General features: G+C 41.0%; 1 protein-coding gene across 1 annotated transcript in view; it reads left to right on the top strand.

The window, feature by feature from the left end:
* LOC116628984 (integrin alpha-2-like) overlaps positions 1–12,962 on the top strand; it is a 74,941-nt gene extending 61,979 nt beyond the window's left edge. Inside the window, exons 17-26 of the mRNA XM_032399282.1 lie at positions 670–821; positions 2,564–2,674; positions 3,249–3,331; positions 3,759–3,900; positions 5,053–5,145; positions 5,731–5,807; positions 5,895–5,978; positions 9,386–9,488; positions 11,405–11,515; positions 12,466–12,962. Coding sequence (XP_032255173.1) covers positions 670–821; positions 2,564–2,674; positions 3,249–3,331; positions 3,759–3,900; positions 5,053–5,145; positions 5,731–5,807; positions 5,895–5,978; positions 9,386–9,488; positions 11,405–11,515; positions 12,466–12,585 — 1,076 coding nt within the window. The 3' untranslated portion in view covers positions 12,586–12,962. The remainder of the gene's footprint in view (positions 1–669; positions 822–2,563; positions 2,675–3,248; positions 3,332–3,758; positions 3,901–5,052; positions 5,146–5,730; positions 5,808–5,894; positions 5,979–9,385; positions 9,489–11,404; positions 11,516–12,465) is intronic.
* Positions 12,963–13,016: the final 54 nt, after the last annotated feature.

The raw sequence follows: 13,016 nt of genomic DNA, 5'->3' as shown, positions 1-13,016 counted from the left end.
AGTCTGTCTGACTCCAAACTTATTACTGTGGAGTTGCATGCCTTCCCCCCCCAACCCCGCAAATAAAGCATCTAGGGTGTTCCCTCAGAGTTGATCTCAAATAACAGTTAATCCTCACAACTGCATGGAAGCCGAAAGAACATGAGCCCTGATTTCAAAATTGCCCTAGCTTTATTTCTGACGGTGACCTAGCTGTGTGAATGGAGCTGGTTTATTTTACCTCTTTTATTCTGTTTAGTATCTGAAATATGAGATCATATCCACTTTCCAGTATAAGGGAACATCTGAGAATGTGTTCAATTGTAGGCACTCAGTAACTCCTCCTTTATCATATCACCATGTTAGGGGTGATAAAACCGATGCTTGAGGATGTGAATAATTTGACCAAATTCCCTCTGTAGATTTCCTGGTGGCAAGTCCACTTTGTTCCCCACTCTTCAAGCCATGCTTCTTTGAATCCCCTCTCTCTGTAACCACAGTCCCCTATATCGTACCAGAGTCTGAATTACAAATGCCGTGGCCATCCACTGCTCACAATCCATTCATGGAAAGACTGTTTTTATATTTTCTTGAAGTCCTTGACTTCACCCAGTAAGACACAATAAGGCAGGGATGGTTTTTCTGTAAATGTTTATTTGCAATAAAATTTCTTTGTGATTTTTATCATAGCCATTATCTACAACATCACAATAGATGCAGACCTGTATTCATCCAGAGTAACCTCCAGAGGTTTATTTAAAGAAAATAATGAAAGGTGCCTGCAGAAGAATATGCTCATAAGCCAAGCACAGAGCTGCGCTGAGCACACCATCCACATACAGGTGAGGCCTCAGTCCTCTCTCTCATCTTTTCCTCTGAATGACTCATGAATGGTCAAAGTCTAAAAAGGAAGCTTGGGAGTTAGAAAATGCTTGCCCTTTTAATTAATGCTTTTCTTGTCTAATTTTATAAGTAGGAAATCCTATATTCTTTATGCTAGCATATGGTCGCCTTCTATTAATATGTTACTAGCGTGAAATTTTATTTGGGCTTACAACTGAAAGGCTAAAAGTAGGATTCTTAAAGAAATCAAACACAGTGCTTTCTTAAACATTTAACAGGAAGGAGCTTTTAGTAGACAGTAAGTTTTATTCTAGCATTTTCCTATCAGGGAAAATTTTTAAGCTGCTGAAAAGGACAATTCCATTTGTGATTTCCACTATTGGATTTAAATTAATATAGGTGAAGGATGAGGTAAAAATTATTTGCTCCAGTCTTATGCCATAGTTACTATAGTTGACATGAATTTTGAAAGTCTTGCAAGTAAGAAAAATGCTTCTCAGGGGAAAATTTCCAACAGAAAATTGATTTTATAAATTATATGACTGTTTCCCCCCAGAACCATGTAATGGTGTTTGAAAGTGTGATTTCCTCAGGAAACCATTTTTAAAAGAGCTGCTTAAGAACTTTCCTAGAACATGGTTCTCAGAGTTCAAGATCCATAAGAATTGCCAAGAGAACTTTTATAAAGTGCATATTCTGGGTTCCCACCACCAGAAATTTGGGTTTAAAGGCCGAAGGTAAAAGCAGATTTAAGGAGTACTCCCAGATATTTTTGATATAGATGAATGATACAGAGATCACATATCAAAAACTACGAAATATGAGTTGGAAAAACAGAGTTAATAGAAGAATTAAAATCAATTGCATTGTTTAATTTCTTGCTCATGTTAAAGGAGTCTTGTTTAGGAAGGCCTGGACCTTTTTTGTTGTGAAGATGCCAATTATACACATCCTTTAAAGGGCTAAAAGCCGGCTCTCATTCTCTGCTATTTTTGTGCTAAGTCATAGATCAAATGAAACCTGGGGGGGAATGAAGTCAGCCAAGCTGTTGTTCGCATATATATCCTGTTCATGCTGATGTGTACTTGTGAAGTTTTTAAGAAAATGTGTGTGATTTGGGTCAGAGAAGAGATCTTGTTTCAGTTAACACACCGTATTGGGTATCAATCCCAAGCCCATCCTGTGTGCCAGCCTTGCAGCCAGTTGAGGAACCCCCCTTTACCTGGTTCTATAGAGCAGAGTTAGGCTCTGACTAAGGAAGGGAGTTCTCTTGTCATTTCCTGATAGCCAGCCCTGAGCACCTTCCCATCTAGGTCATAATAGGCCCTCGCGGAGACTTGGTCAGGATACCTAAGGACTCCTAAGTCTTGGCAGTAGGAACTGGGAAGACTGTAGCCAACAACCTGAGAGCCGTGTACTGATAGGACTTTCAAGTATTAAAACTGGGCATATCCTCTAAATATTTATAAATTGTGTATGAATAACAAGATTACTGGTGAGCTTAACTAAGAATTGCTGCTTCAGATTTTTACTTGAACCCAAGTCTCTAAGTTTCTTGGTAGTGGAGAGGCTAAGGGCAGAATTAAGACAGAAAAGAAGCAAGAGTCTGGAAAATTCAAAACAAGGATATTCTCCATAATGGAGAGGGGACTGTGTTCTTAATTATGAACACATTGGTGGTCATTTTCTTGTTTGGAAGCTGCCGTGCCCTAGTAAACTGCCTTGCTCTGTCTGTGTTTAGAAGCCCTCTGACGTTGTCAACTCTTTGGATCTGTGTGTGAACATCAGTCTGGAAAACCCTGGCACCAGCCCCGCCCTTGAAGTCTACTCTGAGAAGGCCAAGGTCTTCAGTGTGAGTTCAGTTTGCCCTTCCTGGAATTCAGACTGGCTAAGAAAGCTTCATAGTTGCTGCGGTCGTGTTTGAAAGCTACCTAGGACATAATTTTTCAACTGTTCGTCTTCTACGTGAAAATACCCATATGTGCAAAATTCACCAGCGGGCAAGTTCCATGAAGGACAGGGATTTTTATCTTCTTCACTGCTCTGTTCCCAGCCCCCTGAGCAGTGCCTGGCCCACCAGAGGTGTTCAATAAATATTTTTTGAAGAAATAAATAACCATAAAGTCAAACACCTTGTGCTCACCACCCACTTAAAAAATGTTACCAAAACCTATGTTCTCGGCATCCCTCCCTACCCCCATTGCATCCACGTTCATCTTGCTCCCCCAGGCAAATCATCACCTTGCATTTTGCCTTTATTGATGCCTTTCTTCCTATGTTGCTAACCATGTATATATTCCTAAAATGTTGTTTAGCTTTGCATGGTTTTGAGCTTTATATAAATGGAATAATTCTACATGTATTCTTCCACAGTCTGGTTTTTAACTCAAGAGCAAATGTGTGGGATTGTTTTTCCTTTTTTGTAGATCCCTTTCTACAAGGACTGTGGGGATGATGGAGTTTGTATCTCGGATCTAGTTCTAGATGTCCAACAACTGTCAGCCACTCAGTAAGTCTGCTCTTGAGCTCAGTGTAAAATGTAGAAATAAGACACGTTAGATCACTTTATTCAAGTGAATGTTTATGGAGATTTTTTCTACAAAAGAAACATCCATAACTAATAAAGACCCTTAAAATCTGAATTTCAGTTTCTACCATCCATAAAGGAGTAAAACAGTAAGAAATCTCAAACCATTTGTATTTGGGCTCGTTCCTCTCCCTGCAATGTAATTAAAATCAATGAAGAAGAAGATCTAATAGCATTGACTTATTTGTTGTCTGCATCATTTTACTATGAAGATGGTTTATTAAACAACTTTCTCAGTCCTCCAAATCTAAAGAGTTTTATCTTATTTTTAAAATGAGTGAAGTATTTGAACACTGGCCTTTTTAACCTTAATTTTTTTTTCTCTTTTTTACCTTTTTCCTTTTAACAGAGATCAACTCTTTATTGTCAGCAACCAAAACAGAAGGTTAACATTTTCAATAACACTGAAAAACAAAAGAGAAAGTGCATACAACACTAGAATTGTTGTTGATTTTTCAGAAAACTTGTTTTTTGCTTCCTGGTCCATGCCGGTAGGTGACGACGCTCCAGGCTCACCGCTCTTGTGTTTCCTGCCTGACATTAGTGACCACCTTGCTCACACCCACACCCCCGTGTCCTGTATGCTATCTGAAGAAGCACCTTACGCCTAAGTGCGATCAATCCTAACTTTGGGGCTCCCAACTAGTTAAACCACATGAGAGCGTAGCCTGGCTCTGTATCTAGACCAATTCTGCTTCACAGCTTGGTCAGTTTTTCCTCTGCCCTGAGACTTGGCCAGACACAACCATAACTCTTCTCAAGCCATCTGTGGGATGAGGCTGCCGTGGTGCCGCACAGAGGCTCCGAGCTGCACTTGCTCCGAGAAGTTAGAGTCCCCTAGCGCCCGGGCCAAGCTCTGTAACCACAAGTCTTGCTACTGCCAGGATGCTGCATTCCAGCGAGGTCAGTTAATCACGTTGACTTGATCACTATACCAGGAACACACTTGGCCATGAATGCCCCTCTGGCCCCTCCATTGCCACCAAGCAATGAAAGGGAGAGGAGAGAAAAGCTGAGATTTCCCAAATTCACTACTTGATAAAAGGATTAAAAATGGCTTCCTCCCAGTTAAAGTCGAACTTAACAGATTTCGTGTTCTAAATCTATTCTGACTTCGGTGTTCAATTTCCTATGCCAAATGGGAACTTCTTATTTTAAAGAGGAAAAAAAAAAAAACAAAAACAAGGAGAACTAAAAAAGATTCTTTAAATTATTTAAAATACAAACACCAACATATGATTTGCTTTCTTCTCTTGAAAGTACAAATTTCAAATATATTGAGAGAAAGGTATGTATTAAAGACAGCCTTTCTAAATATTGGATTAAAGTTTTTTGTGCTTCTGAAATATAAGAACTATGATTTATAGTTCTGGGGGAAAATTCCAGTGTTTGACCTCACTTTTGGCTTATTGGGTGTCCTGCTTAGCAATAAAAATAGAATAGCTACCCGGACAATGTAAGTTTTTTGAGTCTTCGGGGACAATAAATTCATTGTGAACCAGCTTTACTGCTAAAATGCCCATGTGGTTTATACATCCTTCAGCATGTATGTGCACACGCATGCATGCCCACACACGTGTGCATGCACACACACACACACATGCACTCTACATATTGATCATGGTTTCCTTGGTCTCTTTCAGGTTGATGGGACAGAAGTAACATGCCAGATTGCTTCATCTCAGAAGACTGTTACCTGTGATGTTGGCTACCCTGCTTTGAAGAGGGAGCAACAGGTACAACTTGCATTTCATCCTCAAATCCACACTAGCCCGTCTCGGTACTAGTGTTCATTCGCCACCATCCCATCTTCATTGTTAGGTAACATCATTTGACAGGTGTCACAAACTGCATATTTACAGGAAGTTTTTAAAATATCTGAGTGGTTTAAGTTATTAATAAAAGTGGGATTTTCCCCCATGCAATTCATTTCAAAAGCACATACAAGAGGGAGAGTTCTTTTTTTTTACTGAGTATATTGACCAACACTGGTCCGAGTGCTGTACAGTCACGGCTATCCTGTTAACCCCTGGTAAGCAAATTTCACTTCGGCACAGAACGCTCACATTCTGACAAGTAGCCATGCCTGTGATGTGAAGATCTGTACACGCGACTTGAAAGGTGTAGGCCCTCTAATTCTAAAGGTGAGGCGTGCTAAGTACAGCAAGGTGGATGAACAGATATTCTACAAGTTCGAAAGCTTAAGGCATGTACAATTCAGAATCAAATTGGGGTGAGTTTGCTTTTCTGGGGAACTTTTTCTTTAATTGGTCCCTGTGTATGAACCATCCCAGATTAATGAACTTTAATTTTGTGTATAGGTGACTTTCACTATTAACTTTGACTTCAATCTTCAAAACCTTCAGAATCAGGCATCTGTCCATTTCCAAGCCTTAAGGTAAAACATAATGAAGCCATGAATTGATAATAGATGGGCTTTAATAATATTTCTCTCTAAGTAGTTTCCTAATGTCTGTTTCAATAGCGAAAGCCATGAAGAAAACAAGGCAGATAATTTGGTCAACCTCAAAATTCCTCTGCGGTATGATGCCGATATTCACATAACGAGGTAGGTGAAGCACTGAGTAGCCTCTGGCCACTGATATCACTCCGTTTGTAACACATTTGGTTCGTGACTAAAGAAGTCCTCTATATGTTCATTCTTAACTGGAAAATTTGAATTAAATATTTCCCCCTTGCCAACTAAAAGAGAAGTCCAGGGACAAGTGCGTCCTTAGGAGAACCTTGAGTGACTTTGTCATTTATGGACTGAGAGCAAGACCAGAAGAGCCAGGGGAGCAGCCCCTCTGCCACCTGCTACAGGGAAAGACCTCTGCGGGCCTTCAGATGAGGTGCCCGCTTTCCCTAAGGGCCACAGCAGAACGCTTTGGGCCCTGAGGAGTTGCCACCACTTCCTTCTCCACGCCTGCTTCCTGCCATCCCCATGAGCTCGCAAGCAATGCCCCATCCCTAAACACTGAAGCCCCAAGCACAATGCTTTGCACATAGCAGGTCCACCACAAATAGAAAATCTCATCACAGAAAATCAGCTTCTGGGTGGAACATTCCTGACATAACCGATTAGGGGTTTCTTCCAACCGAGAGGAAATGAGGCATTTCCCAAAGGAAGTCATCTACAAAGAAATACTGTATTTATTCCCTTTTCTTGCCTGACCAGAGCAAGCGTAGCTGAAAGCAGTGGCAAAATGATCCTGGTTGGTAGCAGCTATCTTGAATTGTTCAGAGGGGCAGGTGTCCTGAGAAGTGGCTAACACGTGGAACACCATAGGCACGAATAGGGTGACGCATCACCTTAACTCCCCCTAAGAAGGGAAGCAGGTTCATGGGCGCAGACATACGAGCACAGCTATGCAGGTACACAGGCTGAAGGTGATGCCCCGCTCCCAGCCTGGGAACCAGAGTTCTCCACCTGGTGAGGCACGGAGGCAGCTTCCGAGCACACATCGGTCATGCCTGGAAAATGCGCTGCAGTGTATTGCCAAGAAGCCAGGCCTCAAACAGTGTTTAGGGACAGCGAATTTCTCCAACTTGCCACATCGCCGCACCCCTTAAAAGCATGGAACACAGATCATGCAGTAGGTCACTGAGCAAAAACAAAAAGGAAAATGTGTCATTATGTCGAGAGCATGAGACACATGAGCAAAGATTAAAGAATGCTTCTGCAAACAGCAAAAGCAGAACAAAATACAGCCCAAGTCATCCATCCCTGAAAAATTAATCAGTAACTGCAGATTCCAAAAGGACCCGCAGTGCTCAAAGAACTGAAGACCAATGCATCCAGAGAGATTGTTATTACCACAGTACCTGATTTTTTTTTTCTTCCTACCTACATTGATTCTTACCCTAAATGCTTTTTCTTAACACAGCCTTTATAGGATTCTAGTCTCACACCACAGCCAGTTTTTCCAGATAGTTTAACATGAAATAAATATAAGATTGAAGTGGGACTTCACTTTCAGTAACATCTTAGCTCTGTATTTTTGTGATGGTAAACTGGATTTTAAGACCATCTGATGTTCTTTAAAATATACCAAAAAGTTTTTTTTTACAAATTAATATGGAGAATTATGATATGTAAACATTAAAATGGCTCCTAATCCCACCACCCAGATAATTCCTCTTCATGTTTTTTTAAAGAAACCAAAAATCCAAACACTACAGAAAGACAATGAAAAGTGAAGTCATCCCTCCCACCTCCTCTGGAAATTCCATAGATGACTCAGCTATTTTTCAGAATACCTTCCAGATGCAAGATTTGTCTGTCTACCGGGATATACACGTCATGTGCGCACACACACACCCGAATGGAATGATAAAATCCTTCTCTAACCTTGCTTTTTATGTAATCTTAGAGAAGTTTTTATATCAGGACATACAGATCTAACTTATCCTATTCCTGGCTGGATCATAATTTATGTAACCAGTTCACAATAAGATTTGTTTTGCAGATTTATTTTGTTTAACCATCACAAGTACTGTAAAAAATTTTTTTTTAAACTTTTTGAAAAATTCCTACCCAATCATTAAGCAGTGTAGCAACTACTTTGATAAATCTGCAATTATACTGTGCAAATATTATGGGTGGAAATCATGATAGAATTATTTTAAAAACAGGGGCCCCCTGAGCATAGCTAACTGCTTATAAATACATTGATCATCCACACTTACGTAACTTAAGGAAAACTTAAGTAACTTAAGGAAAACTTAAGTAACAAATGGAAAAATGTCAGATCACTTTAAAATGCAAAAGCGGAATATACTAACTTAGAAACTAACTCTTCTTAGGGGCTCACACAAAGGTCTTCTGGAAGGTAAAGGGAATAATTCACGCAAATACAGCTAGGCTTTCTGTTTCAAAGTCTAGTAAGTATTCCCATTTTCCATGTAAGGCTGACAAATCATTGTTTCCTCTCATCTACATAACCTTGACAAATGCCACATCTATTTGAGTCTCCTTGGACATATTTTCCTTTAGAGAATTTGGAAAAGTTTTAGGCATTAAAAAAAAAGACAGAAGTTCCATAAAGAAGCCCAAAAACTATCTCAGAAAATGTCTAGTTCAAATTTCTTTTTGAAATAGAATCATCATCCTAGAATTATGATACACTGCCCAGGGGGAAGAAATACTGCTTTTTGGACCCCTATGCCTGCTACCGAGGCCCCCACAGTCCCAATGAGGTTAGCTTGGTTGGAATCCAGCCTTAGCCCCGGAAATGAGTGAAGAGGAGTGGGAAGGGTATCCAGTTATGTTCCAGTCTGAGCAGTCCTGTCGGGGTTCCTGTGACCTGGTCCTCCCTTCACTTGCAAACCTTAGTTGGCAACCCCAAGCAAAGAGATCAAATCATCTGATACCTCTAAGTTTAGTCTGATGAAACCTCTAGGTCAGCCTTCATAAACGCGGTCTCTACGCTAGTCATGGCAACAGACTGACCAACCTCAATTCAGACCAAAAGCATTCGAGTTGGTTTGGAACCAGAGAAGGATAGGGAGAAGGAATAACAAAGAAAATGTATGCCCTATTTTACAGGCATCCAGTACAAAATACTGCAGGAGCTAAAACTCCATACCCTATCATTGCATTTCAGCCACCCAAGTGGAAAATCCTCTGGCTTATCAATCCATTCATCCGATCAACAAGGACTAAGTGTGCACTGCATTAGCACACCAGTCAGTGTAATAGCAATCTTGAGTTCTACTAGTTCTAAAGTACAACTGGTAAACATAGAACACAAAGAATCTTGCATAAAGATCATGAAGGGATATATTTTTAAAGGAATTTGTTTTAGTCTTGGAAACATTAGCCTGTAAGTAGCTTTTGTTTTCATTAGGTTTTTAGACCTAAATATAAACGTTTACTTGTAATATAAGCTAGAAGATATTTAAATAAAGGAAGTATTAAGCTTCGAGAACAACAGCAAAACTAAAATATTTGGCTTTACAAACATCATCCAACAGATCCACCAACATAAATTTTTATGAAGTCTCCTCAGATGGGAATGTTCCTTCTGTCATGCACAGTTTTCAAGATATTGGTCCAAAATTCATCTTCTCCATTAAGGTTGGTAAGCCTGTCATAAGAATACTAAATCAGGAGGAGGGGGAGGCGGGAAAAATGAGACCAGGAAGAGAAGAAGTAAAAAGTTGAAATATACCAGTAGTTCTCAAACTTGAGCATGCAATAGAATCCCCTGGGGGGAATGTTAAGACACATGTCATGGGCTCCATCCTCTGAGTTTCTGATTCAGTAATCTATGGTGAGCCTAAAACTGTGCATTTCTGGGGCGCCTGGGTGGCTCAGTTGTTGAGCGTCTGACTTCAGCTCAGGTCATGATCCCAGGGTCCTGGGATCGAGCCCACTGGGCTCCCTGCTCAGCAGGAGGCATGCTTCTCCCTCTCCCACTCCCCCCTGCTTGTGTTCCCTCTCTCGCTGTCTCTGTCAAATAAATAAAATCTTTAAAAAATAAAAAAAATTAAAGTGTGCATTTCTAACAAGTTTCCGGGTGTTGCTAATGCTGCTGGTCCCAGTGCTATACTTTGAGAACCCCTAGGACTTCCAAAAAGTAAACAGCTGAGCTTTGTGCATAGCTATGTATTCTGGGTAAAAAATTGATGTATTTTGAAGGCAAATGTTTAACATTAATCAACGAAGTGTTAATATAATGGTATTACTGTGGGCAAAAGTCTCTGGAATATAATTAAAATGCCAGTTTATCCTTGGAGACCACTTCTTCTTGAGAAGCTAACCATTTATACACAAATACCTTCAGTCAGTTTACATTAGCATTCATAAGCAATTATAATCTAAAGATTGTTATCAATTATAAGAGAAATTTGTGAAAAATTGCTATTTTATAACAAATCATAGAAAATTTGAAAAGTAAAAAGAATTTAATTCCCAGGTTAGTTATAAGATTGGTAGGATTATTATTCCTATTGTTATTTTCTTTTTAAGATTTTATTTTTGAGTAGTTTCTATACCCAGTGTGGGACTCAAACTCACAACCCCAAGATCTGGAGTTGTATGCTGTAATGACTGAGCCAGCCAGGTGCGCCCCATGGTTGTTATTTAAAATGTTTAATAGGGACGCCTGGGTGGCTCGTTGTTAAGTGTCTGCCTTCAGCTCCAATCATGATCCCAGGGTCCTGGGATTGAGTCCTGCATCTGGCTCCTTGCTCATCGGAGAGCCTACTTCTCCCTCTGCCTGCCGCTCCCCCTGCTCGTGCTTGCGATTGCGCGCGCATGTGCTCTCTCTCTCTCTATATATATATCTGACAAATAAATCTTTAAAAAATTATTTAACAACCAGTAGGACATGAGCACTGGCCTATTAGAACAGATTCCCCACCAATGAGAACAAATGCTGTACCTGCACATACCCCCTAAGTTGCTATTTTTATTTTACAAATGAGGAAAACAAGCATACAGAGGTCAAGTATCTTGCCCAAGCCACACTGCTTGTCAGGGGCAAAGTGGGACTTCAGCCCTGGTAGCCCAACTCAACACTAAGTGTTTTTAACCAACTTCTAAGTCACAAATTACTTACCAGTTCACATTATAGATGTTGAGATTCTCCACGAACAGGTGAGACACAGAGACCCACCTGAGTTTGACTCTAACAAGACTTACTTTCTTTTTTTTTTTTTAAAGATTTTATTTATTTACTTGAGAGAGAGAATGAGAGAGAGAGAGAGAGAGAGCACATGAAAGGAGGGAGGGTCAGAGGGAGAAGCAGACCCCTGCTGAGCAGGGAGCCCGATGCGGGACTCGATCCCGGGACTCCAGGATCATGACCTGAGCCGAAGGCAGTCGCTTAACCAACTGAGCCACCCAGGCGCCCCAAGACTTACTTTCAAATGGACTCAATCTCACCACTTAATAGTTGCCCTCCATCAACATAGAGGTTATTGATCATTTTCTTTGCAACATGTGCATATTGCAGCAATAACCAGAATGTTTTCTTCCATATTACGCAGGTAACAACAGGGAGTGTTCCAGTAAGCATGGCATCTGTAATCATCCACATCCCTCAGTACACCAAAGAAAAGAACCCACTGATGTACCTGACTGAGGTGCACACAGATCAGGTAAGGGCAACTGAATTGCCTATAAAAGTGTGCACTTTCATTATGGAAATACCCCCATGAGGTTAGGGTGATCATGTCTTGATATCGTACAGATGGAAAACTGAGAAGATAAATGCTCTGCATCCTAAGTGCCAATTAACTAGCAGTCAGTTTCATATTAGAAGCAGGTTATTGTTATATGGAAACAGTTACAGATGGCAGAAATTATTGCTAAAGCTCGGCTTTGGCCAGGTGAAGATCTTTGTCAGCGTCCTGTTTATGGAGATGTTAGCTGACTGCCACTGTGGGAGACTAATTGGTCTACACAGCTGCAATTAGTAGCTGGTCTTTAAGATGCCCGCCTGGACTTTGACCTGGTAGTGACCAACCCTGGCTCCTCGTTTTTATCAGCTGGGTTTCCTGCCCAGGCTCAGGCCCACCCCCAGTCAATTAAATCAGAATCTTCAGGGCAATGGCTCTAGCACCAAAGATTCCTTAGGAGCCCCCACCCCCAGGTAGCTCTAACGTGCAGCCCGGGTGGAGAAGCACTGTCGAGCCAAACCCCTTGACATGGGCTCCGCCTTTGTCTGGCACGTAGAGCTGGCTCTCCGGTAGTTACTCCTGTGGTGTGCACGGGTGACGTCAGGAAATCAAAGTCTTAAAATGGTCCACAGAGAGCCCTGAATTCCGTCAGTTACAGTCTATTATTATTGCAAATGGTCTTGTTACGTATCGGGCTGTAAGAACCAGTGCCACCCACACACACCCCCCCCCCCAGTTGCATCAGGAGGATCTGAATACTTCCAGGTTTACGTGAATGGCTACAGGAGGGGTGGCAGGGTCGGGGAGGTGAAAGAAGCCTAAAATCCCTCCCCTGCCCCGACATGTGACCTCAGGATTTCCTAACATGTTAAAAGGAACATCAGAAATAATTTTGCTTCCTGAGACTGATTGGATGTCCTTCCTTACAGGCTGGTGACATCAGCTGTAATGCCGAAATAAATCCACTGAAAATAGGACACATGTCTCCTTCTGTGTCTTTCAAGAATGAAAATTTCCGGCACATAAAAGAATTGGTGAGGACAGGTTAATGGGGTGACTATTTCTTTGGGTGATTCACTGTTTGTTTTACCTGGAAATCAAAGCACTTCTTTTCTATCACCTCATGTTACAGAATTTTCTCATTTTGGCTTTGATGGCCCGTATGAATCAAGATTTAGAAAATACACTCTCAAATCTAGGTTATTGGGATTATTACTTATGCCGGTAATATAAAATCCATGTATCAGATTTCACAAAATCAAAAGGATTCCATGTGAAACTACTGTTTTGTATCAGGCACTTTGTAAGCATTGCAAAGACCTGTGAGAGATCTGCGCATGTGCTTTGAAGGTGAAGCTCCTTACATCCCCCTTCCACATCATCACTGAGGTCTTATTTAGCTGCTAAAATGCCTCTCTGGCCACCCTTCTCGATTTTCCAATATTTTATTATCTCCTGCTCCAGAGTGATGCGCCTTTCC

The sequence above is a fragment of the Phoca vitulina genome, unplaced genomic scaffold (assembly GCF_004348235.1).
Source record: "Phoca vitulina isolate PV1807 unplaced genomic scaffold, GSC_HSeal_1.0 scaffold164, whole genome shotgun sequence".
Lineage (NCBI taxonomy): Eukaryota > Metazoa > Chordata > Mammalia > Carnivora > Phocidae > Phoca > Phoca vitulina.
Note: the sequence above shows the minus strand (reverse complement) of the source record. Positions and strands in the feature narration are given on the sequence as shown.